Genomic DNA, 27,284 nt, shown 5'->3' with positions numbered 1-27,284 from the left:
AATAACACTTCTACCTTGAACTGTAAGTTTTTTTTTTACCAGGTTGTGCTCTTATTAAGAAGAATCCTGTACTGACTTCTGTTCATACACCATACATTTTAGCTTTTCTTTCCTCTTTAGACTTAAAAACAGCAAATCTTGACAGATAGGCATACTTTACCATCTAAAGAGCCTACAAATTTGATAAAAATGGTTACCTTTCCTTGGGACTAGAAAACTGCATACATTATATATGATTATAACTGCACAGTTTCTACTGGGTACCATTCTGTGTTGCCAGGAAATATCCTTGTTGTATATAGGCTTTGTTTTGATTTTATTAGTAACAGCCTTAATTTTGCACATCTCAAATTCCACAATCACACCTTTAAACGGTACACTTACAGTTTCACTTGCTTTGCATACATCCAATGTTTTCTCTAATTTTAGATCAGATACTCTCAGTCTCATGCTGACTTCATATCAGTGAAGTTTGCAAGTTACCACATCCAGTCTGTGGTCTTTTTTTTTAAATCTTATGAGCAGGTAATTGTTTGCTGTGCCCCCCCCCCCTGATTCCTGGTTAAAGAAATAGTTCATAAATGTAAAATGTGTCACTGTCTCAAAGTATGTTTAAAATTTCTCTTTCATCAGTATTAACATATATACTTAGAGGTGGACTGAAACATGATTTCACTAGGCTAAAACAGGAAACAGTAACAGTGACTCAAAGGTACTGCATTAGTTTCAGAGTTGCATGCAAAATGGGGCGGAGGGCATTTAAATAGAAGATTAACGGTAGGAAATGGTAGGTCTGGATTGGGAAAGAATTTTATGGGGAAGTGTATTGCAGAAAGTTGAACAAGTAGTGAAGATTTGCATATTCTCCCTTACATTTATGTGAGTTTCATTAAGACATTCTGATTTCCTCCCACCTGCCAAAAGATGCTGCTTAGTAGCTACCATGCTGTTTTTGTGCTGGTAATCTTGACTGTTACCCTTGTGGCCTGAGCTATGGATGAAAGTGATGTGTAACCACTTACCAGGTTTAGCAAATAAAATTAAATTTTAAGAAACAGTTGTAAGTGTGGAAGTATATAACCAATGCTGTTTCTAAGGAGAAGGTGATGGTGGCTGTTACTGTTGTTGTTATTATTAATTCAGCAAGCAGTGGTCAAAGATGACTATGAGGTAAAGACAGCCTAAGCTGAAGATTTGAAGTTGACTGCAGATCAAACACAACAGTTCAATTAATTACTTTGGGCACTAGCACTTCAACAAGAGGAAGAAACAGATGGAGTTGAGAATGAATGGCAGGACCTCAAAACAGTGTGTGTGAGGACTACAGGACAGATATGTAGCTGAGCCAGGTAATGAGGTACATAAGCAAAGCTGATGGTGGAATGAAGTCGTCCAGGAAGTCCTGAAAAGAAAGGACTGCAGGAAAAAAGTGGGAGATAGAAAAGACTGTCCAGGTTAGAAAGGAATACTGGTTGGCTAGCAAACAGGCTACAAAAGGAGTTGCAATAGCAAAGAACAAGGCACCAGAAACACTCTACCAGTTTCTAGAAAGTGACCCAGTAGAGCAAGGCAAAGACAGAAAGATGAAGAAGACAGACACCTGTTTACCAGTCCACAGGACTTCAAAGGCAGGTGGAAGGAGAACTTCCAGCAGCTTCTGAATGAAGAAAACTCCACAGTAGCTGTAGAGGAGGAGCCCACCACAGAAGGAAGAACAGCACTAAAGGCAAATGAAGTCCGGGAAAGCAGCAGGCTGAGATGAGCTCACAGCAGATATAATAAATATGTTTGGTGAGATACAGGAGAAACAGTTCCTTGGGGGTACTCGAAGCGGTATGGAGAGAAAGGAGTATCCCAGATGACTAAAGAATAAAGCACACTAGTGCCAGTGTTGAAAAACAAAAGGGACACTCGCTGTGGGCACTAAAGAGGTATCAAACTCCTGTCACACTGCATGAAAGTTCTGAAGAGTGTGACTGACAAATGAATATGCAGAGTAGTACAAAATAAGATGAGAGATGAGCAGTTTGGATTCAGATCAGGATGCAGCACAACTGATCTGATGCTTGCAGTGAGACAAATGCTTGAGAAGCTAGAGACGAAGAAAGAGTCCAACTAGCCATTCTTAGACTTGGAGAAAGCATGGGACAAGGTCCCAAGAAAGACAATTTGGGCATTCCTGTGGTGGTTTACAGTCTCAAACATTTGTACAATTAGTGCACGCTATGTACAAGGATGCAATGACTTGAGTATAGTCAGTGTAAGGTCTCACAGAGGGGTTTCCCAGTGGGAGTAGGTGTGTATCAGGGTTCAGCTCTGAGCCCACTGCTGTTCATACTGGTGATGGACTACATTAGCAAACAGCCTGGAGGGGACAGATCAATAAAGTTGCTGTATGCATACAATGTGACATTACAGGCAGACTCTGAGCAAGAACTTAAGCAAAAGATAGGTGAATGAGCACTGTGACTTGTTTCCACTTGTAAGCCATTTCTCTGGATGCATGTATTGTTCAAAAAAATGGGAGCACCTACTGTAGTTCTAAGTGACTAGCTCCCCTGCACGTAAAAAGGTCTGTCATTACCAGGAAGGAGAATGGGGACTGTTCACATTAATCATGTATATGAACCGCTTACAAGCAGGCACTAAAACATGCAGCCGACGCCATTACATCAGTTTTTCTTGCCCCAGATATCAGGTGCCTCCCAAATAGGAAGCAAAACATATATATTTATATATGTATATATTATAAAACGCAAAAAATATACCTCCAATCAAAAGCAAATACACCAAAAAGGCTTTTAAGCATAGTAAAGGAAAGGAGAGGTATAAGTAAGAGAAAAACAGGGGGCTGGAGAGTGGGTAACCAGGACTTCAACAGTGAATACACTCGAACATCTACATTTATGGTAAGTGTACACAACTGTACTATGTTCTTTGTGTTTCGCTGTTGCAGTCATTGCATTTGGGTAGAATCCCAAAGCTATGGTTGGGAGGATGGATTTGTACAACATTAGGAGCAGCTATAAGGCCCTGCAGGACAGCAGTGGCAAAACCAGCTCTAGATTTAGAGAAGAGAAGTAAATGGTAATGTTTGGTGAACGTATGAACTGAGCTCCAGGTAGCAACTTCTAGAATGTCCCTGGTAGGAACCCCTCTGAGGAAGGCTGCAGAAGTAGATGCAGCCCTGGTGGAATGAGATCTGATCCCCTTGGGGATAGGTTTACCATGGTGCGTATAGCAGAAACGAATACAATGGCTTATCCATTTGGAAATAGTCTGCTTTGAAATAGCCTTTCCCTCTGCCCCTGTAGCAAATGCCACCAACAGTTGTTCAGATTTTCTTAGAGATCTTGTCCTGTTTAAGTAGAATCTAAGTTGTCTGTGTGCATCCAAATGAATGCAGAATCCGCTCACCCTTGTTCTGTGGATTGGGAAAGAAAGTTGGCAGGTGAATGGTTTGATTAAGAGCCACACTGGATACCAACTTAGGCATGAAAGCTGGATTGGTCCTGAAAGCCACCCTGGCCGATGAAAAATAATGAAAGGCTCCACTGCCATAAGAGCCTGTAATTCTGAAATCCTTCTAGCTGAAGTGACTGCTAAAAGGAAAGCTGCTTTCCAGGAAAGAAATTTTAGGTCTGCAGTAGCAGCTGGCTCAAAAGGAGGGAGCGTGAGTTTTTCCAAAAAACAAATTGAGGTCCCATGCAGGAGTAGGTGCTCTCCTGGGAGGTCTTAAATTTTTGGTCCCTCTGAGATACTGCTTTAGCAGAGGATGAGAGAAGAGGGGAGGTTCTGTATTGTAATGAGCTATAATGGCAGAGGCATGGATTTTTATGGAAGAGAAATATAGGCCCTTGTGAAGCATATCTCAGTTAAGTATTGCAGAATCTGAGGAATATTGGGCATTGCTGTGCTTATTCCTTGTGATTGGTTCCTTGCACAGAATCTTTTCCATTTGTCAGCATAAGATTTTCTAGTACTAGGCCTTCCAGCCTCCAAAATGACATCCATCACAGGTTTGCTGAGGGATGCCAAGGGTTAAATTAGTTGATTAGCCACGCTGCAAGATTCAAAATTTGGTAGTTCTGCTGAGACAGTAGGTAGGGTGTCTGAGGCAGGTGCCAAGTAGGAAGGTGTGAGACATTGCGCAGGAATGGGTACCAGTGTTAGCGAGGCCACTCTAGAGCAATCAGAATAATTTTTGGTTTGTCCAGTTTGACTTTTAATAGAACTTTGGAGAGAAGAGGCAGAGGGGGAAAAGCATAGACTGACAGGTTTTTCCAGCTGAATGATAGAGCATCCACTTACCAAGCTTTTTTGTGATGAATTCTTGTGCAGAATTTGTCCAGCTGATAGTTGTAGGGTGAGGCAAAAAGATCTATGTCTGGGCTCCCCCATTTGCGTGTCAACATGTTGAAAACTTGTGGTTCCAGTTTCCATTCGTGTGGGTCCATGAGATTTCTGCTTAGTTCATCTGCCAAAGTATTTAGCTTTCCTGGCAGGAATTGAGCTTGTAGTTGTATTTGGTAGGTCAAGGCCATGTTCCACAATGCCATGGCTAGTCTACAAAGGGGGTAGGAATGTGTCCCCCCCTGCTTGTTTATGTACCACATAACTGTGGTGTTGTCTGTTTTTATCATTAGTTGTCCTGGATGAAGGTAGTCCTTGAAGGCCGTCACAGTGCATTCTGTACAGCTAGCATCTCTTTCTGACTGATATGTAGGTGCATTTGAATTGGGCTCTATTTGCCCTGAATGCACTTCCCTGCCAGATGAGCCCCCCCCAAGCATACTCTGATGTGTCTGTAGTTAGGGTTTGGGCGGCAGGGGATGGCGTGAATGGCAGTCCTTTGTTTTGGTGGCAGGCCTCTGCCCACCATAGGAACTCTAGTTGCAGACAAGGTATGATAGGAATCATCGTTTCCAGGCTGTGACAATGTTGACTCCATACACTTTTTAAGTACCACTGAAGTTTCTTCATATGCAGTCTTGCATATGGAATTAGAATAATGCAGGAGGCCATGAACTCCAAGGCTTGCAGAATTTGTCTTGCAGATAACAGGGTTTTTGTGCCCATCTGTTTGAAGTAAGTTACCAATTGAATTTGCTTTTCTGGAGTAAGGTAAGGCATCTGGGCAGTTGTATTCAAGCCTGCACCCAGGAATGTAATTTTTGAGAGGGTACCAGTTGTGATTTCTTTTCGTTTATGGTGTACCCTAGACAAGTTAGAACCCTTTTTACAAACGCCAGATGTTTTAGAAGAATGTCTGATTCAGGCAGAAAACAAGGACAATCATTCAGGTATGGATATATTTGAATATTTCTTTGACTGCAAAATGCAATTACTGGTTTCAGGCACTTTGTGAAGACCCTGGGCACAGTAGATAAACCAAAGGGCAGTGCAGAGAACTGGTCATGCAAGTAGTCTGCTTTGAAGCAGAGGTATCTTCTGCAAGATTCCCAGATTGGGATATGCAGGGAAGCCTCTTTTAAGTCTTGAGTTACCAACCAGGCATCTTTGCCTAGCATAGGTAGTAACTGTTGAAGAGTCAGCATCTTGAATTTTGGAATGTCCAGAAATGTGTTTAGAGTGGATAAGTCCAGAATTGGACATCATGATTTGTCTTTTCTGGGTACCAGGAGAAGTCTTGAATAGAAACCTTGTCCCTTTTCCTCTTCTGGTACTGGATGAATAGCCCCCATGTTCATGAGGGACAACTTGTTTCTGGGCCTCTGCCCACTGATTTGGGGGCAGATCTGGCCAACCATTTGGGATTGGCAAAGTGTGGAAATTAAATCTGTATCCCTGGAATACTATATTTAAAACCCATTTGTCTTGGGTAATAAGTTGCCAGTTTTGTGCATGAAGTGCCAATTTCCCCCCACAAAGGGGTGGCTAACAGGTAAGTGCTTGGTGATTGTAGAGGAAAGTCATTCAGACCACTTACCATAGGGAGGTGCCTTGTTGTTTCCAGATTTGGAGGTGGAAGCACCCCATTGTTTTGTTCTAAAAGTTCCTTGTGACTGAAATCTGGAGCCTTTGCAATGTCTTGATTTGACTTGAGCAGCTCTCGAGCGGACTGGAAAGGACCAGTTCTTAGTAGGCCAGTGCCTACTAAATCTTGGAGGTTGCATGTGTAAGAAATCTTTCACAGTTTGCATAGATTTAGCTTTATCTTTCATCTTTTGTAACACTTCTTCAGCCTTATTACCAAAGAGACGGTTCTGTTGTAAAGGAGCATCCAAAAATGTTGTTTTAACATGGTCAGGCAGAGTTTGCTCTTTGAGCCAAGCATGCCTTCTTAGCACAGATCCAGTTACAGCAGCCCTGCAAGAGGCCTCCAAAGAATCAAAACCACATTGCAAAGTATGTTTACCCACTTGTTCAGCTGAGTGCAATATATCCTGTAAATCTTTATTTTCCACAGTCAGAAATTAACATAATTTTCTGTTTAAGTAGTCCCATGATATGCTGTTGGTATTTAAGCATATGAAACTGACAGTTTAAAGCCCTGACTGCCATGGTTGCAGACGTGTAAACCTTCTTACCCTATCTATCCAGTGCCCTGGAATCTCTATCAGAAGGAGTAGGATTTTTAGCAGTAGAGGCCTTAATGCCTTTGGGACCCTGAGAAATGGTTTCAGGATCAGCAGTGGGATTTTTGAAAAGGAATTTGTGAGAGTCAGGAACTCTGTAGTATCTGTCTGGCTTACAAGGAGCTGGAGGCAGATAATCAGGAGCCATACTAGATTCTGAAAAAACATCAACAATGTCTAGAACAGGAGGTATAGCCAAAGGCCTATGCTGAGGAAGAAGAAGAAGAAAATCCCTAAGTCTCTTTTTAGATTCTGAGAAATCCTGACTTTCCCAGTGGAAATGTTCTCGTAAAGTATGTAAAGTTTCCCCAAAAGAGAAATCCTCAGGGGGAGAAGCAGAAGGAATGGAATCTTCTGCATCAGAGTCCTCATAAGTAGGAATAGACAAATCCTGTTCATTAGAAAAGTCAGAAGAAAAAGAATCCGGTTCAGAAGATTCATAATCCATGTCTTGCCTAGGCCTCTTAGAAGAAGGGGGTTGGCTACCCCTGATCAGGGTAATTAAATCTTCAGCCATTTTGATCATTTGTTTTTTAGGCATAGGGGCCTGTACACGTGGCCCAAGCGTCAGATTTTTAGACATAGAAGTAGATTTTGGCCTTAGATTTTGAAGATGGCGTTGGTTTAATATACAAATCTTTAGGCCTAAAACATCCTCAGAAGCCAGTGCCTGACAGTGGCTCCGGACCCATCCAAGGTAGAGACATCCGCGGGGCGGGTTCAATACTTAAAGCATCTCGCGACATACCGGACTCCGAACAGGTCTCAGTAGAGGCCTGCGAGTCAAAAGTAGCGGGCATCAGGGGCTGCGAAAGCGCCTCACTGAGTACCGGCGAACTAGCAACTGGCTTAGGAGAAGCGTCGTCAGTCTTAGACCTCGACGGCCTGTCGGTCTTTTTCCTTGCGCTTTTTTTAGGTATTCCGGTAGTCGGATTGCTAACTGTTGACATTTCTGGATAGTTAAATCGTGAACCAAAGTATTTAGAAGCAAAAATATACCGACGTTTAATAGTGCATTGATTAAATCTAGCACAAAACCAACAACAAGGTACGTTATTGATCAGGGCCTAGGCAAGAAATACAGTACAAATGAAAATCCATTTGAGGTATTTGCTTCCCACAAGTAATGCAATTAACTTTTACTGACATCGGTAAGGAGCAAGAAAATGTTTCCCCAACGGGGTACTTAGCTTTTAGTTGAAGACTTCGGTTCTGAAACTCGAAAACGAAAATTTCAGGAGTCGGCCGGCCGGCACTTGTGAACTGCTTCTGTTTTGGGCACCGTGCGGCAAGAAAGACTGATGTAATGGCGGCTGCATGTTTTATACCCCTGACGACCTGATGTCATGGAAGAAGGGACAGCAACCGACGCAGGACCCAAGACTTTGTTAATCAGGCCGACTGAGTGCAACCTGCCAGCAGATTACCCAAATGTAATGACTGCAACAGTGAAACGCGAAGAACATCTACCTGAACTTCAATAAGGCGTCTTTATTCCTCCCAGAGGGAGGGTATCAGAGAGAGAATCTTTCCTAGAGCTGCTAGCTAAAATTATTTTATCTGGACTAATCCATGTACTCTTTTGGAAATAGTGATGGTTAATTTATGAATGATGAAGCAGAACTCAAGACTTGTAAACACTCTGTGGTGAAATGCAGGACTGCGTGAGATTTGTTTACACAGTGTAGATTGGAAAACCCTATTGCTCTGCAGAAAACAATTACTGGAGTCAGACGCTTTGTGAAAATCTTGGGTTCAATAGTCAGTCTGAAAGGGCATGGTGTAAACTGTTAGTGGCATTCCCCAGCCTTGAATTTGAGGAAATATCTGTAGTTCTTGCAGATAGGAATGTGTAAAGCAGGCATCCCTGCTAAGCAAGGTGTCCATCAGGTTTCATGTGGAAGAAAGTCCGGCAATGCTAACATTTTGAATTTTGGGACCCTGACAGAAGTACTAAGTCTTGAGAGGTCCAGGATGATCCTCCATGGCCCTTCCCCTCCTAGAGACTTGCAGAGGTTTTGAGTAGAGCTCCGTTTTAACTCTATCTTGGTATGGGTTCTATTATCCCCAGTGGTATCAGCTCCTGAAGTAAGGGGGGCTAAGTAGTCTTAACCTTCTCACTCATGACAAATGCCTGATATCTTGGGTTTCCTTATGATCTGGATTGAACTAAGATGGCATACACAACTCTTTTGCCTGATGCGATGATCTCAGATTTTTTTGGTGCCAATTTACTCTTCCTGCTATCATTTCGTGAATAAGAGTAGGGTGGAGATTTCTGGCAGAGGGATGGATAAAACTGAAAGATACTGGGATCCTACATGCTTCCCTTTTGGTCTTACTGCCATTCTTCTTGTAGTGATCCTGACAGCCTTATGATTAGCTTACTTTTTTTCCCGGCCAAATAGTTCTGCAATGAGTGCTACTAACAATTTTAGGAGTGAATCCCTAAATAAATCTTACAGCCCTTTAGCATTCTGCTCAGGGCTGAAATGGAAGCCTGTAAGTGGAATCTGCATACTACAAAAAGAAATGCCATTCCTGGGGATCTGACATACCTGCAACATCTGATTGACTACACAAACCAAGGCTATCAACAGCAGCAAAAATAAGAAATAAAAAACACTAAGAAAATTATACTGAGCTCCAGAGTAGACTAAAAACAGCACACACACACACACACACACACACACACACACACACACAGCAATTGCAGCAAGAAATGGGTCTCCAGTGGCTTAAGTCCCACCAGTACAAAAGAACTGCAACAGTGACCTAAACCACCACCACCTGGTGCATCCCCCACCATCCCTCTTCCTTTCTATTCGCCCTTAGAAACCTACAGGTGGATTCATTTGGTAACAAGCCCTTAGCAGTCAGTTTAGTAGTTCTTTCTTCAACAGTCACTGATCCAAACTCTCTATACATCACACACTAAGCATCCACATGTCCCGCAACCTATGTAGGCAAACCACACATAAGGTACATTTGCCAGAGGATAGCTTTACTGCTGCCTGGACTCTAACCGCAGCAGGCAATGACAGCAAAATGTCTATATGAGGTGCAGCCATAACAAGTTCAGCCAATGGGAGGTTCACCATAAGGCACACCTCACTAAACTAACCAAAACAACATCAAAGAAAGCACAAAAACAACGGCCTAACATACAGCAAGGGAAGACTAAAACCAGTGAGCCAACTATCCAAAGCAACTAATATCAGCAGTTACAAAAACAATCAAAAAGTAAAGCTCACTCACATACGCTTGAGTAGAACACTGTCAGCCAGGAATGGTCTCTCAGTACAAGCAGTACACAAGATCTGGAGAGACAGAAAGGTGCGGTTCGAACCTAGGAAAGTTATTAGATATCAAGTTACTGCCTGAAGACATCCTGACTTGTTGAAGTGAATGGGAAGGGATCACAAAAGATCTGCAACTTTCTACTGGTGTGGACTATGTAAAAAAGACAATCTGCATCTTTCAGTAGTAACATACAAAGCCATCTCAAACCCAGATTTGTTGGACATGCTACACTTAAAGAAAGCCCAGTTCCTCCGAGCCACACGATCCAGGGACCTAAATCTTGCCACCACAATAAACAGAACATGCTGGAGGGATACATTCCAGTCCCAGAGACTTCCCATGCTCTGAAACAGACTACCCATTCATGTCAAGCAAAGCTCCTTATTAGCCCTCTTTAAGAAAAATCTTGACAATTGGATGGGAAATAGGAAATTCACCCCGGGGATCACTTCTGTGGCTCTGCAAGACAGGGGCACAGGAAAATAACAAGCCAGAGAACTTTTTTGGCTAGGCTTAGATAGGCCCCAGGGCCGATAGCCTAGTACCTACCTATGAACCTATAAAACAAGCTAATTTTAATACAGCATTCTTGGAAATAAATCCTTATACTCCAAAAACTTTACATGCACACATATGCAATTACTGACGTCACCTGCTCATCTAACACAAGCATCCGATAACTGTCTCAAGGAAAAAAAAAATATCTGCAAAAATGGCAGAAACAGATTGAGTTGGTGAATTCAACATTTAGGCTACAGACAGGCAAACTGTACCAATGCTCCTGAAGTTCCTTTTCTAAAACCTCCTCATCTGAATGAAACACTCCATGTCATTTTTATAATGCCTACTATTTAATGGATATCAAATGTCTGTGAAACAGAAGCGTACAAACTGTTCAGTAGGAAGTTTCTGATGCAAAATAACCACATAAATACATTTTTGCTTGTAGTAAGCAGTACACAGTTAAACTTCTGGAAAAAAATGAAGTTTGCTGTCTGTACCCATTCCTACAAGCCATTTATTCTCTGGATCTCCAGAAGGACTACTTCACAGAAGGGGTTGTTAGCTCATGGAATAAACTACCAGAATGTGTCGTAGGGACAGAATCCATGTAAGTATTTAAGATAGCATGTGACAGGGTGGGGGAAGGATGAAAATGAAGCAGGGTGGAGGGAGTAGGATGTTAAATGCACTTGAAAGGCAGACTAGATAATCTTACTGTCTTCTGCCATCAAGCAAATAAAACATAAAACAGGCAAAGGATATAATAATCAAACCTTAAATCCAAGCTCTTTTGCACAAGCATATACTGCAGCAGTCTTTCCCACGCCTGTAGGGCCAGTTATAAGTACAGTGTTGCAAAGAAATTCCTCATCTTCATCTTCAGAGCTGCTGCCTTTAAAATCATCACTATTCCAAACATCTGGAAGACAATTTCATCAGATGAAAACATTTCAAAAATACAACTTAATAAAACTGTAAAGATCAAGAAAGCACAAATCAAAACAAAGCAGCTTTAGAACTCTGCTCCCACCAACACTGACCATATTAAGCAATAAAAATAATGCTGCTGTTAAAGATAACCACATATTTTAAAACAGACTGCAGGAGATTAAAAAACAAGGATGAATGCATTTAAATCTTCACACACCTGAATGCAAGAATGTCAAGAGGGCAGACTGTGACGCAGACAACTCTAGTTTAGTGACTCCGGAACTAGAAGAGCAGGGAAAGGAAGGGTAGATGTGAACAGCAAATGTTGGGTCATGTACTTCAAGGGGAGCGACTGAAGGTCCAGAGGCGATTTCACTGTAAGCTGTAAACAAATGTGCATGTAGCTTACCAAGCCAGTGATGACAGCCGATATTAGCATGTGAGTGGGAGCACTCATATGCAGCGAGAAGATACAGGCCATTGTGGTGGCGCGAGTACCCACCTCAGCCACCAAAGGATGGGGGCTATGGTCTAACACAAAAAACCCTGAGGACTGAGCAAATGATGGCCTAATCAAAAGGCTCCCACCTTGTGAGGAACAAATGGGCAGACAGATCACATATGGTTGATGGTCAGCAGGCAGCAGTGATGGGAAAAAACAAAAAAAAAAGTGGCGAGAAGAAATGTCAGGGGAAAAAATGCAAACGGTGGACTTTAAGGGAAAAAATCCAGAATGGTACAAGCATAAAGCTCTGACTATAGTCCAGCAGACCTGGGTTCAATTATTAGCTCAACTGACTGACAAAGCAGCTTGGAGGGGTGGTGTCAATTGCATAGGTGCAATCTCTGGTGGAAGCTGCAGATGCTAACTTAGGGGAGTGTAGTCCAAACAGGGGAAAGGTGGAGGACATGGCAGAGATACTGCAGACAGTGGATGAAACGCCACATTTCCACATTATGTGCCCACCCCTCAAGCACATCCATGCAAAATAGTGGGTGGGGAAGGGGAGCATGTAGGTTTAAAATAAGTAAACCACCCCCCCAAAGGAAGGTGATGGAGGCACTCCACCAACTACCCTTAGGTACCATGACCATACCCAGCTCAAATCAGGTAGCCAGGGGGAGACCTAGCAATGGATGGCTGCACAGAGTTAGCAAGCCTTATGACCATGCAGAGGGAGTGATAAACATCTCCCCACAACAACTACAGAACAGTGAAAGTATCATAAATGAGAGGAACGCAGTAAGAGAATCAATTAATGAAAAAAAAGTTATGTACTCACCATAACATTCTGTGTGTGTTGTCCATCTTGCCTTCATTCTGTACTGGTTGGGTTCAGAACCAGTCCTCAGTTCCGACTCGGCCATTTACAAAAGCTCAAGGTCTTCAACTAGCTCATGGCTTACACATCCTATCCCATGATGCCCTAGGGAATTCTTCAGATCTTGTTTGCTGGTCTACCAATATATGCATATAAAAATGTACTACTTTACAAGCCAAGAAGAGGGTCACAGACTATTAGATGCCAAATAAATCCTCTCCATCCTCCAGGAGCCAAAGACTGGGGGAAGGAGGGTGCGATGTAAGAATGAAGGCAAGATGGACAAAACACATGGAACGTTATTGTGACTACATAACTTCCTATGTGATGTTGTCCTACCTCGCCTTCATTCTGTACTGGCTGGGACAGCGTCCCTAGCACCATCTTTCTTGGGTGGCTCAAGGGAGAATATTCAGAACAGTGGACTCAAGGAGGCCCTGTCCCTGGAGGCCAAATCAACTTTGTAATAAGTAATAAAGGTATGAGGTCTTGCCCATGTTGCTGCAGCATAAATGGTAACAATTGGCAGTTCAGCACGAAAGGCAGAAGAGATAGAAATAGCTCTGGTAGAATGAGGTCTTACTTTGTCGGGAAGTTGTTTGTTTTGGGATCTGTAGGTGAATATAATGCAATCTGACAACCATACGGAGAGAGTGGTCTTAGAAACTGGAGCAGCTTTTCGGCAGTGTGAGGAGGACACAGATAATTGGTCAGTCTTTCTAAAGTCCTTTGTTCTGTGCAAGTAGAAACGTAATTGCCTGGGGAAAAAAGCTGGTTAAGTCTATGGATTGGTCTAAGCTTGATTCCGAGAATACTTTTGGTTGAAAAGACGAATTTGTACGAAGTGAAAGACTGTCCTTGTGGAACAGCATATATGGGGATTTGATAGACAATGCTTGTAACTCAAACTCTCCTAGCTGAAGTGATAGCTACTAAGAAAATTGTCTTCCAGGTTAAGAACTTGCAGTCACAGGATGATGCAGGCTCAAAGGGGGGAAGAATCATATGGGATAATACAAAATTCAGGTTCCATGGGGGTAGAGGTGGTTTAATGGGCGGTCTTAACAGAATGGTACCTCTCAAGAAGGCTTTGCAAAGTCTGTGGGACATAACGTTCGGCCCCACTTCTCCTAAATGGAAATTAGAGATCGCTTCTAATCAAACTCAAATAGTAGCTGCAGCTGCCCCATCATGAAACAGCTTTGCCAAGAACTCCAGTATGGAAAATATAGGTGCAGAGAAAGGGTCAATATGATTTTCCAATGCCCAGGAGGAAAATCTTTTCCATTTGCTGACATATAATTTTCTCATAGAAGCTTTATGAGAAGGAATCAGGATATGCTGCACTGAAGGTGAAAGGTCAGGTAACCTGGCTATGTTTGGAATTGGAGCAGCCAGGCTGTCAACTTGAGGGTTTGAAGAGATGGATGGAGCATTCCCGATGGATGGGTCAGAAGATCCGGAACTGGGTCCAGAATCTACAGCTCCTCCTGAAGATGAGGCCACAGGAAGGGGAACCTGATCTGACGAGGCCAGTAAGGGGCGACAAGTATTAAGGCCCTTCCCAATACGCTGGCTTTCTGAAGAACTTTGGGTATCAATGGGAAGGGAAGGAAGGCATAGAGGAGACCCGACGGCCAATCATGTACAAGTGCATCCCTTGAAGACTCCGCCAGAGGGGGGGGTGGGGATTAGGGCATGGTAGCTGCTGCATTTGGCATTCATGGACATGCCAAAAAAGTCGCAGCAATGCTGGCCCCATTTTCAGAAAATCATTTCCGCTATGTCTTGTTTTAGGGACCACTCGTGAAGCATCAGAATTGCCCTGCTGAGCTTGTCTGCTATAATGTTGGATTTCCCTGGGATGTGCATTGCTATCAGAAAGCGTTGGGAGGTCGTCGCCCATTGCCATACTCTCAGTGGCTCCCGGGAAAGGGGGTAAGATATGGCTCCTCCCTGTTTATATACCACGTGACAGACATACTGTTCGTTTGTATTGCAATTGTTCCTAGCGGAAGAGATTTTTGGAATGCCTACAACGCTAAAAGCATCGCTCTCATCTCTAGGACACTGATATGCAAGTGGGCCTTGTGATCCTGCCAAATGCCTTGGACCATCCTTCCTTGATAATGCCCTCCCCCCATCTAGGGAAGCATCCGTTATCACTGCGGCTGTAGGCTGTGGAAGAACAAAGGGTCGATCTAAAGTCACTTGAGTGGAGTGAAGCTACCAAAGAAAGTCTTTCCTGCAAGATTCTGTAATTATAATTTGGTGAGACATGGGTAGTTCCTGTATGGACCACTGAGTGAATAGCAGCCACTGAAGAATTCTCATATGTAGCCGCGCTAATAGGATTATATTTATTGCTGCTGCCATGGTACCTAGCACTTTTAGAACTGTTCTTGCTTGAACCTTCTTGAATAGAAGGATTAAGACCTGACATCAAAGGATGTGAACTCTTTCCGGGAGAAGCTTTACCATCATTTTTGTGTTGTCTAGATCTGCTCTTTTAAAAACGATGCACTGAGATGGCAATAAGGCAGATTTTTTGTAGTTTACTGTGATCCCTAAACAGAAGCAGAGTTTCAATGTGGTGTCTCTCTCTTTTATTAGTAGATGCTCAGTGGTGGCGGTTAGGAGCCAGTCATTTAGGTACGGAAACACTCGGAATCCTAAACGTCTCAGGTGAGCCGTAACTGCTGCCACACATTTGGTGAACACTCTGGGGGCTGTAGTGACACCAAAGGGCAGAGCTTGAAACTGGTAGTGATTGGCTCCCAGCCAAAAGCGCAAATGACTCCTGGAACACCTGTCCATTTTTATGTGGTAGCACGCATCCTGGAGGTCTATAGAGCATATCCAATCATCTTTTCCCAGAAAAGGGAGAATTGACTGCAGTGTTACCATCCGGAACTCACTTCTGACTGCTTTGTTCAGCATGCTGAGATCCAAGATGGGTCTCCAATCCCCTGTTTTCTTTGGAAATAAAAAGAACCTTAAGTAAGTTCCGGATCCTATCTGGTCTGTGGGGACTATTTGAATGACTCTTTCTAGCAACCTGTGCATTTCTAGTGTTGCCCGTTTCCTGTGACTGGGCGGAATGTCCGGAATTTTTCTGATGTGTGGAGCAGGACAGGAAAAGGGTATGGAGTAACCTCTGGATACCATGCTTTGTACCCGTTTGTCTTTTGTGAATTTTAGCCAGACTTCTGGGTACAAAGATAAGCGACCCCCGACTGCCTTCAGAGATGGGCAGGCGGGTCTCCTTACAGGAGTGCTGAAAGGGCTTTGCCAAGGAAGGATTCCCTGTCTCCCTGGTTTTGCGGACCCCCTCTGCCACGTGGACTGCGTCTTCCATTACTGCTTCCCTCTCTAACCCTGGGGGAAGGATCACCACTTGTGTCTTGAAAAACTCTGGGATTTTCAAAACCACATTTTTTGCCCCTTTTGACCTTTTAGATAAGGTCTAAAAGTTAGGGAAAAACTAACTCCTATGACAGAGAGAGTTTTTCCTTCTTGTTCACACCTGGTTAGCGTGTCTTTGCCTTTAGGCCAGAATAAGGACAAGCCATCGAAGGGGGCATTAACAAAAGAAGACAAAAGGCTCTGCAAAGTTACATAAGCGCATCCAGAAATGCCTCCTTAGGGAAATTCCTGAACCCGCTGCCCTACTCACTCCATTAGCTGTATAGGAAGAGAGTCTCATGAAGGAGTTTATCACTGAATTCAAGGTGGAGAGCCGGGAGGAAACTATCTGATACCCCCGCAGCTATTGAACCTTGGAGAGCATCTCCTAGCTCCTTCAGGAGATCTCTCTGTAACCTGGTAAAATATGCGAGATAATTCAGGGACTTGAGTGTAAAGGTTACTGAAGAGAAAGTGTGCTTTCTGTATCTGTCCATTGCACAAGACTCTCTGTTCAAAGGATGGACAGAAGAGGACGTATCCGACAGTTCCTTCCTGGTGGCCACCTCCAGCACCATAGCATCTACCAGGACACCTTTCGTAAGGAAAATTTTATCCACGGGGATGTAATGAATTTATTGAGCCTCCAAGGGACAGTCTCCACTGAATCTGGAGTCTCCCACGCCTTTTGACAAACTAGGTTCATGAGTTTGTCAAAAGGTGGAGACACCCAAGTGGCAGAAGGGCGAGACACAAAGGCCTTCAGGTAGACAGATTCCTGGTCAGAAGGGTTGATGGGCTTCCAGCCACCTCTCTGTTTAAGTATTTCTAGGATGTCTGCACAGGAGACCTCCTCAGAGGGTGACCGTCGGGACCCTTCTGACTCATCGAGGTCTGTGTCAGATGCGACAGACTCCTCTGGGGAAGTCCAAATGCTTCTTCTTGCATAATCTCTTGTGAGGAACCTCTTCAGAAGGGTATTCTGGAGAGGTTTCAGAAGAGAGGGGTTCACCCAATGGGGCATCCTGAGGCCGTGGGTCTCCTCGTCTGTGTGGATGCGGTTGTGCCGAGATGGACATTAGTGCCTTTGGGGGAGGAATAACTGGATCTGAGAGTGGTGCTGCCTGTGGGGGAAAGCGCTCTCATCGACTCGAAGGCCCCCTGCCCATGATCTGAGGAAGCTATCGGCTCCGAAGAACTAGAAGGAGGCATCCCCGGCACCCAAGGGGTTGGCTGCGAGGCCGATGTAGGAGCCAAACTCACCTGTGCCGAAGCCCCGAGAAGCACGTTCGGATCAGACAAATGTCCGAACCAACTGTCCTCCCCAGACCCAACAGGAGTATGTCAGCTCCTAGACTTCTTGAGCTCAGATGGCACCAATGAAGTCGGAGCAGTAGTCGGGGCCGAAGATCCTGGAACAGGTCTCCGCTCCGACGGTTCCACTACAATCAGCTCCATGCATTCTGGCTCCGAGGCCTTGAGTGGGGTCGGAGGAGGAATCGATGGTGAAAGAATAGGTCTAGTTGGTTCAGAAACCCTCTGGGTCGGCTCAGAGAAAATTTGGCTGGCGCCAGTATCCTCAAATGTCTCCGCATCATCATCTGAAAGGCTCCTGGAGGATTGAAATGAGGGAGCAGGAGATCTAGAAGCTTGCAAGATTGGTGATCTTAACGTTGGAGAAACCAGCTCCAGTTCTGGGGACCGGCTCCAAGCTCGAAACACCAACAGTTCCAATACAGAAGGATCTGAGATGGATGGTTTCTTGGTCCCAACAGATTTCGGGTCAGATGAGGAAATTTTTGGCAACTTCGTAGTCGGTTCAGAGTGATCCGATGAAGCAGATGAGGATCTTTTACCAGATTTCTCAGATTTAGGAGGAGAAGGGGTCTTATGTAGGACTCTGACCTTCTCCTATGGCCTCTGAAAAGGAAGTCTTCAATAACCCTCTAATTTATCAACTTATTCTTCCTTTCACGAAGAACCCTGGAACTAAATGAATGCCAAATGGAACAAGAATCTTGTAAGTGTACTGCTCCAAGGCAGTACAGATACAGTATGACCAGTTATCAACATTTTCTGAGTGCACTTTGAACACTTTTTAAACTCAGAGGGTTTAGTATATTTTGGCTGCTTAGACATGTTAACAGCAAAAAACAACTTAACACCACAACTACTATGTAAATATGAAAGCACACTAAGGGAAAAGCCATGCAATTCAAACGGGCTAAGCAGCCCTCTAACTAAAACGAGCTAGCTTGGTGGATGAAGGAAACACCAGAAAACTTTTTTTTTTTTTTTTTTTTTTTTTAACAAGCTTTACAGAAGTATCATATACACTTAGGAGAAAAAGCCTTCCAACTTAAACGGGCTGAGCAGCTCTCTAACCTAAACGAACTTGCTTAGGTAATGGGTCAAATCTCCAAATAAACAGCTAGTCAAAACCGATTTACTTAATAGTTATTAACTCACACACATAGAAAAGGAAAAAAAGCACTACATAAACCGGACGAGAAAAAACCCTGTAAGTTAAATATCTAAGATTAATTAGCAACACCCAAAATTTAACAGCTCAAAACAATGAGCCTAAAAGAAACAGTTATTTAAAACACACACTCAGAAAGCCGGGATAGAAAAGGAAAAAATAGGCCTTAAGGTTAATGACGGCCACAGTAAAACAGCGAGGTAACGAACACAGTAAAAAAAACTATTAAAAGAGTTAAGTAATTAAACAAAGCTAAGATACTATTTTAATCCCAAAAGGGGAGAAAGACTATTAAATTTAGTAGGCAAATAAACGATTGAAAGAAAATCACTTAGCCAGAGCCAGCGTGAAGCACCCGATCTGTTTAGCAGCAAATGAGATCTGGGGAATTCCCTAGAGCATCATGGGATAGGGTACAAGCCCATAAGCTAGTTGAAGACCTTGGGCATTTGTAAACGGCGTTCCGAACCCAACCAGTACAGAATGAAGGTGAGATAGGACAACATTACATCAGTAATTCACTGAATAGCAATAAGATGCCTCAAAGAAAATGTTGTAGAAATGGGTGGACTAACTAGCAACCCTCCCCCTAATTATTACAATGATTCACATCTTCATACTATCAGATATGCATAGCATTCACAGCATCTGTAGAATATCTGCTTCCTACCCTAGTGAAAGCACAATGCACATTAAAAACAGGACAAAGTGGGAGCAGATCAAGAGAGACTAAGTTTTTCATGCAGCTTCTGATTGGGTTATGTGCCTGAAGCCTCACCCCTACAGTAAGATGCTTCTGGTGAATAGTGACACTGTGCTCTACCCTAGTTCATTGTACATATTGTATATATTGTAAATATGTTCTTACTACAAACCCTACGAAAGTGGGATGATCATATATTTGTAGAACTTTGTAATTCTGCTTGTTAACCAATCTACAGTTTGGTCTCTAAATTATTTACTTTCTGTAACCTTTACGTTCTACCATGTATTTACTCTTCATTCTGTAACTATATGCATCACTCTTTATTCTGTAACTGTATGGAGCTTTTCTCCCCATGACTCCGCTGAAAATGGGCACTAGCTGTCCAGCCGGACTATCCTGGTAAATAAATGGTAAATAAATAAATAACTGAACTGAGTTTCTCACTCCTTTAGGCAACTGAAATCTATAGACAGAGAACCCAGCACTTGAAATGATACTTCAGTATCCTGCATGCTGCACTCATCACTTCTATTATTCTGTGATTGACATCTGGTAACCCACTGAGCTTTGTTTCCACCAACTGCAAGAACTAAAGTTATCCTATAATATATCTAGTGATTCTTTGTTTGCTTTAGGACACCATAAGCCTTCTCAACCTACCACATATTAACTCTCCACTCAAATTATTTGAAATTGAAAAAAGTTCTAGATTCTGCTGTGTGTTTTAGTTGTGCATTCCAAACCATTTTCTAAGTTTTAACAGCAATCTTACTTTCCCCAACCACAACTAGATACCTTGATAAACAATCTCAGTGGTACCTGGAAAAAGATCTGGCTTCCCTTATAAAGGATTCATAAAATCACTAAAGAATATAAATAAGGAAGAACTTGCCATAAAAGTAAATGTTAGAATAGATCACTGTTACAGTATTACTAACCTATGGGATGCGTCCTGCCAAGGATACCATGTGTCCAGCCAATCTACAAAAGCTGAAGTACCATCCTCATCCATCGTATGTCCTAACTGTGGCCTATGCATGAGACTACATGCTTGAACTAAAAGGATGTATGAGCGTAAAAATCCGTAGAGCTTTCTTGCCTCAGGAAAAGACAGAGGGTGACGCTCAGAGGTTAGGCGCAGTATTAAGACAAAAGGGGAAGACAGAAAGGATCCACCTCAACTCAGAAGAAAAAGGGGGTGGAGGTGGTTGTATACACTGCAACAGTGAGCTATTTGAACATCTATTGTTATGGAAAAGTTCTCACACAATTGTAATATGTTAGATCACTGTTGCAGTACTTACAGATCCAAAATAATAAAGGAGGAAGGGGTGGAGGCTGAAGCTACGGAGATTGAATCCAGCAAACCGTTAAGAATGGTCCAGGCAAAACCTGCTATAGCTCTTGAAAAGGCATCAGTTTTGTAGCATTTTGTGAAAATGTGGACAGAAGATCAAGAAGCTGCCTCCAGAATGGTTTTGGAATCTAAACCTTTGAAAAAGCCATAACTCTACCCTTGAAGGGATTTACCATTACAAAAGTAACAAAATTAAATGGAAAAGGAAAGCCACCTAGAAATGGTCTGCTTAGAGACTGGAAGACCTACCTTCTTTCCTTCATAAGAAATGAAAAGTCAGTCAGACTTTCTAACATCTGTAGTCTTCTCTAGGCAGAATCTTGGTTATCTGTGGACAGACTAAGTGAAGGATTCATCTACCCTTATTTTGATGACTGGGAAAGAAAACCATAAGTTGATGAACTGATTCAAGGACAACTCTGTAATCACTTTAGGTATAAAGGGAGGGTTAATTCTAAGACTAACCCTTTCCTCTTAGAATACTAAGGAAGGAAAATATGTAAGAGCCTGCAACTCAGAAAACCTCATGGCTGAGGTTAAAGCAACCAGAAATACTGTTTTCCAAGTTAAGAAATTCAAAACAGCAAGATCTAATGGAGAAAATGTTATTTTTTCCAAAACGCAACAGGTCCCAAGAAGGAGGAATTGGTTTTGTATAGGGCCTGATATATAAGATGCCTTTAAGAAACTGTTTGACTTCATAACATGAACAAGAATATCAAACAGGCAGACAAGATGAAATGGATGACAAATGTACGTTTATGGAAATGAATGACAGGCTTAACCTGAGCAGCTCAGACAAATATTTCGGGATAGAGGGATCCCTTGTTCAAATGGCTCCTGACATCTACTGAATATAAAACCATTTCCATTTTGAAACATACTTACAGCTTATCCTCAGAGCAGTGGTGCCTAAAAGGGTATCAAAAGTCTATCATCCAAACAGAGAGATTAGTATATTAAGGCCTGATGAATGACAGAGCCTTTCTATTGTGTGAGCAAGCCAATTCTGTGGGGTAACTTTCAGTCACTGCACCAGGCTAGACAGAAAAACATGGAGAACCAATTTTGTCACAGCCAAAAGGGAGTCATCAACATTTTTGGTTTGTCTTTTTGAATCTTTAGAGGGACTTTTGGTATAAGAGGAAAGGGAGGGAAGGAACTACCATTTTCATGGAAAAAACATCTGTTCTCCAAGCTTCCTTGTAAGAGACTCTGATGCAGAAAAGCTTGAACCGATTAGAGGGGAAGCAAAAAAGGTCTATCTGTGGAGTTCTCCACTAGTGGAGAATCTGAATGAAGACTTTTGAATTCAACTTCCATTTGTGAGGGTCTGCCATGGAGCTTCTAAAAAAATCTGCCATAATGTTTTGTTCCAAAAGAATGCAGACAGCTTAAACAGGGAAGCATTGAACTGTTAGCTCCAAGAGTACCATAATAAGCCTGCACAGGTGACAGAACTTTGTTCCCCACATTAGCCAATATATCACAAGATAGTGGTACTGTCTTATTAGTTGAAGTGGCCCCTTTAATTCCAGAGATGATGCACAGCACAAACAGCATAAATTAGGACCATTAGGAACATATGAACTGAGCTCCAGGTAACAGCTTCTAGAATGTCTCTGGTAGGAACCCCTCTGAGAAAGGCTGCAGAAGTAGATGTAGCCCTGGTGGAATGGGATCTGATCCCCTTGGGGAGAAGTTTACCATGGTGCATGTAGCAGAAACTAATACAATGGCTTATCCATTTTGAAATAATCTGCTTTGAAATAGCCTTCCCCTCTGCCCCTGCAGCAAATGCCACCAGTGATTGCTGAGATTTTGTCCTGCTTAAATAGAATCTTAGTTGTCTGTGTACATCTAATGAATGCAGAATCCGCTCACCCTTGTTCTGTGGATTTGGGAAGAAGGTTGGCAGATGAATGGTCTGATTAAGAGCCACACTAGATACCACTTCAGGCATAAAGGATGGATTAGTCCTGAGAGCCACCCTGTCCGGGTAAAATATAATAAAAGGCTCCACTGCCATGAGAGCCTGTAGTTCTGAAATCCTTCTAGCTGAATTGACTGCTAAAAGAAAAGCTGTCTACCAAGAGAGAAATTTTAGGTCTGCAGTAGCAGCTGGCTCAAAAGGAGGTAGAGTGAGTTTTTCCAACACAAAATTGAGGTCCCGTGCAGGAGGTGGTGCTCTCCTGGGAGGTCTTATATTTTTGGCCTCTCTGAGGTACTGCTTTAGCAGGAGTTGAGAAAAGAGGGGAGGCTCTGTGTTATAATGAGCTGAAATGGCAGAGGCATGGATTTTGATGGAAGAAAAAGATAGACCCTTGTGAAGCATCTCAGTTAAATATTGCAGAATCTGAGGAATATTGGGCATTGCTGTGATTATTCCTTGTGCTTGGTTCCAGGCACAGACTCTTTTCTATTTGTCAGCATAAGATTTTCTTGTACTAGGCCTTCTAGCCTCCAAAATGACATCCATCCCAGGTTTGCTGAGAGATGCAACTGGTGAAATTAGTTGATTAGCCATGCTGCAAGATTCAGAGTTTGGAGCAGTGTGTGCAGAATTTGATAGTTCTGCTGAGACAGTAGATAAGGTGTCTGAGGCAGGTACCACGGAGGAAGGTGCGACATTGCGTAGGAGCGGGTATCCATGTTGGCGAGGCCAGGTCTGGAGCAATCACAATCATTTCTGTTTTTTCCTGTCTGACTTTTAGTAAGACCTTGGAGAGCAGAGGCAGAGGGGGAAAGGCATAGACTGACAGGTTCTTCCAGCTGAAGGATAGAGCATCCACTTTCCAAGCTGTTTTGTGATGAATTCTTGTGCAGAATTTGTCCAACTGATAGTTTTGGGGTGAGGCAAACAGATCTATATCTGGGCTCCCCCATTTGCATGTCAACATGCTGAAGATTTGTGGATCCAGTTTCGATTTGTGTGGGTCCATAAGATGTCTGCTTAGTTCGTCTGCCAGAGTATTTTGCTTTCCAGGCAGGAATTGAGCCTCTAGATGTATTTGATAAGTCAAGGCTGTGTTCCACAAAGCCATGGCTAGTCTGCAAAGGGGGTAGGAATGGGTACCCCCTGCTTGTTTATGTACCACATGACTGCTGTGTTTGTCTGCCTTTATCAGTAGTTGTCCTGGATGAAGATAGTCCTTGAAGGCCGTCAGAGCATTCTGTACAGCTAGCACCTCTTTCTGGCTGATATGTAGGTGCATTTGATTAAGGCTCCATTGGCGCTGAATGCATCTCCCTGCCAGATGCGTCCCCCAAGCATAATCTGATGTGTCTGTAATCAGGGTTTGGGTGGCAGGGGGTGGAATGAATGACAGTCCCTTGTTTTGGTGGCAGGCCTCAGCCCACCATAGGAACTCTTGCTGCAGGCATGGAATGATAGGAATCATTGTTTCCAGGCTGTGACAATGTTGACTCCATAAGCTTTTAGGTACCATTGAGGTTTCCTCATATGCAATATTGAAAAAGGAATTATTAGAATGCAGGAAGCCATGAACCCCAAGGCCTGCAGAATTTGTCTTGCAGATAGCTGGCTTTTTGTGGCCACTTGTTTGAAGAAAGTCATCAATTGAATTTGTTTTTCTGGCGCAAGGTAAGTCATCTGGGCAGTTGTATTCAAGCTTGCACCCAGGAATGTAATCTGAGAGGGTACCAATTGTGATTTATTTTCGTTTATGGTGTATCCTAGACAAGTTAGAAGTCTTTTTACAAATGCCCGATGTTTTAGAAGAGTGTCCTTGTTTTCTGCCTGAATTAGACAATCGTCCAGGTAAGGATAAATTTGAAAGGTTCTTTGTCTGCAAAATGCAATTACTGGTGCCAGGCACTTTGTGAAGACCCTGGACGCAGTAGATAAGCCAAAGGGCAGTGCAGAGAACTGGTAATGCAAATAGCCTGCTTTGAAGCGGAAGTATCTTCTGCAAGATTCCCTGATTGGGATATGCAGGTAAGCCTCTTTTAAGTCTAGAGTTACCAACCAGGCATCCTTGCCTAGCATAGGCAGTAACTGTTGTACAGTCAGCATCTTGAATTTTGTCCAGGAATGTATTTAGAATGGATAAGTCCAGAACTGGATGCTATGATTTGTCTTTTCTGGGTACCAGGAAAAGTCTTGAATAAAACCCTTGTCCCTTTTCCTTTTTTGGTACTGGTTGAATAGCCCCCATATTCATGAGGGACATAACGGGGCGGCCAAAAGATAAGTGCTTGGTGATTGCAGAGGAAAGTCATTGAAACTGTTTACCATAGGAAGGTGCCTTGTTACTTCCAGATTTGGAGGTGGAGGCACCCCATTGTTTTGTTCTAGAAGTTCCTTGTGACTGAAACCTGGAGCTTTTGGAGTTGTCTGGGTTTGGCCTGAGCGGCTCTGGTGGGTACTGGAAAGGACCAATTCTTAGTAGGCCAGTGCCTATTGAACCTGGGTGGCTGCACTTGTAGGAAATCTTTTACAATTTGCATAGATTTAGCTTTATCTTCCATTTTTTTTTAAAAAAAACTTCTTCTGTCTTATTACCAAATAGACTGTCCTGTTGTAAAGGAACATCCAACAATTTTGCTTTAACATGATCAGGCAGATTTTCCTCCTTGAGCCAAGCATGCCTTCTTATCACAGATCCAGTTACAGCGGCCCTGCAAGAGGCCTCCAAGGAATCAAAACCACATTGCAAAGTATGCTTGCCAACCTGTTCAGCTGAATGCAATAAATCCTGTAACTCTAATTTCCACACAGTCAGAAATCATCATCATTTGCTGGTTAAGTAATCCCATGACATGCTGCTGATATTTAATCATATGAAATTGACAGTTTAAAGCCCTGATTGCCAAGGTTGCAGATGTGTAAACCTTCTTACCCCATCTATCCAGCGCCCTGGAGTCTCTATCAGAAGGGGTAGGATTTTTAGCAGTAAAAGCCTTAACGCCCTTGGGACCCTGAGAAATGGTTTCAGGGTCAGCAGTAGGGTTTTTGAAGAGGAATTTGTGGGAGTCAGGAACTCTGTAATATCTGTCTGGCTTACTAGGAGCCAAAGGCAGGGAATCAGGAGCCATGCTGGAGTCTGAAAAAAACATCATCAACAATATCTAGAACAGGAGGTATAGCCAAAGGCCTATGCTGAGGAAGAAGGAAATCCCTAAGCCTCTTTTTAGATTCTGAAAAATCCTGACTCTCCCAGTGAAAGTGTTTCCTTAAGGTATGCAAAGTTTCTCAAAAAGAAAGAGCCTCAGGAGGACAGGCAGAGGGGATGGAATCTTCTGCATCAGAGTCCTCATAAGGTGGAATAGATAATTCCTGATCAGAAGAGGAATCAGAAGAAATAGAAACCTGATCTGATGATGCATAGTCAGTGCCTTGCCTAGGCCTCTTAGCAGGAGGGGGATGGGAACCCATGATCAAGGTAATTAAATCCGCAGCCATTTTGATCATTTGTTTTTTAGGCACAGGGGCCTGTGCACGTGGCCCAAGCGTCATTTTTTTTAGACATAGAAGTTGATTTTGGCCTAGGTTTTGAAGATAGCGTCAGTTTAATACACTAATCTTTAGGCCTGAAAACACCCTCAGAAGCCGATGCCTGCGCATTGGCTCCAAACCCAACTAATGTAGAGACATCGGCGGGTTCAATACTTAAACTGTCTCGTGGCATACCGGACTCCGAATGGGTCCCAGTAGAGGCCTGCGAATCAAAAGTAGCGGGTATCAGGGGCTGCAAAAGTGCCTCACTGAGTACTGGTGAACCGGCGACTGACTTAGGAGAAGCTTCGTTGTCGGTTTTGGATCTCAACGGTCTGTCTGTCTTTTTCTTTGCGTTTTTTATGTATTCCGGTAGTCGGATTGCTAACCGACGACATTTCTGAATAGTTGAATCTTGAGCCAAAATATTTTGATGCAAAAATATACCGACGCTTAATAGTGCATTGGTTAAATTTAGCACAAAACCAACAGCAAGGCATGTTGTGGTCAGGGCCTAGGCAAGGAATACAGTACAAATGAAAATCCTTATGAGGTATTTGCTTCCCACAAGTAATACAATTATTAACTTTTACTGACATCGGTAAGGAGCAAGAAAAAGTTTCCCCAACAGGGTACTTAGCTCTACGTTGAAGACTTCGGTTCTGAAACTCGAAAACGACAATTTCAGGAGTCGGCCAACCAGCACTTGCAAACTGCTTCAGCTTCGGGCACCGCTCGGCAAGAAAGACTAATGAAAATGGCGTCGGCTGCATGTTTTATACCTTTGACGACCTGACGTCATGGAAGAAGGGACAGCAACCGACGCAGGACCCAAGACTTTGTTAATAAAGCCGACTGATGGCAACCTGCCAGCAGATTACCCAAATATGACTGCAACAGTGAAACACGAAGAACATCCATGCATGCGTACAGCCTATTAGGAAAGCACAGTTGTGTACACTTGCCATAAATGTAGATGTTAAAGTGTATTCATTGTTGCAGCCCTGACTTGTGGGGTTTCCTGCTGTGGAAGCCCCTGGCTGGGCTGACTACCAGAGTAAAATTCTCCCTCCTCCTAAGGCGGGTGGACTCCCTACCCTGATGTCATTTCACTTGGGTATAAAGGGAGCTAGCTGACACCATGACATCAGCTTTTTCTTGCCCCTTAGAAGTTAGGAGTCCCCAGGATGAACCATAAAGAAAGGGACAAAGGTAGAA

General features: G+C 43.1%; 1 protein-coding gene across 1 annotated transcript in view; it reads right to left on the bottom strand.

Moving 5' to 3' along the window:
• The window catches only part of ATAD5 (ATPase family AAA domain containing 5), a gene marked incomplete in the record, with an annotated part of 853,119 nt that overhangs the window by 261,701 nt on the left and 564,134 nt on the right, over nt 1-27,284 (bottom strand). The window contains 1 exon segment of the mRNA XM_044068042.1: nt 11,180-11,325. Within this exon segment, the coding sequence (XP_043923977.1) occupies nt 11,180-11,325 (146 nt within the window).

Source organism: Protopterus annectens, chromosome 4.part0 (assembly GCF_019279795.1).
Source record: "Protopterus annectens isolate FY-2018-M chromosome 4.part0, PAN1.0, whole genome shotgun sequence".
NCBI lineage: Eukaryota > Metazoa > Chordata > Ceratodontiformes > Protopteridae > Protopterus > Protopterus annectens.
Note: the sequence above shows the minus strand (reverse complement) of the source record. Positions and strands in the feature narration are given on the sequence as shown.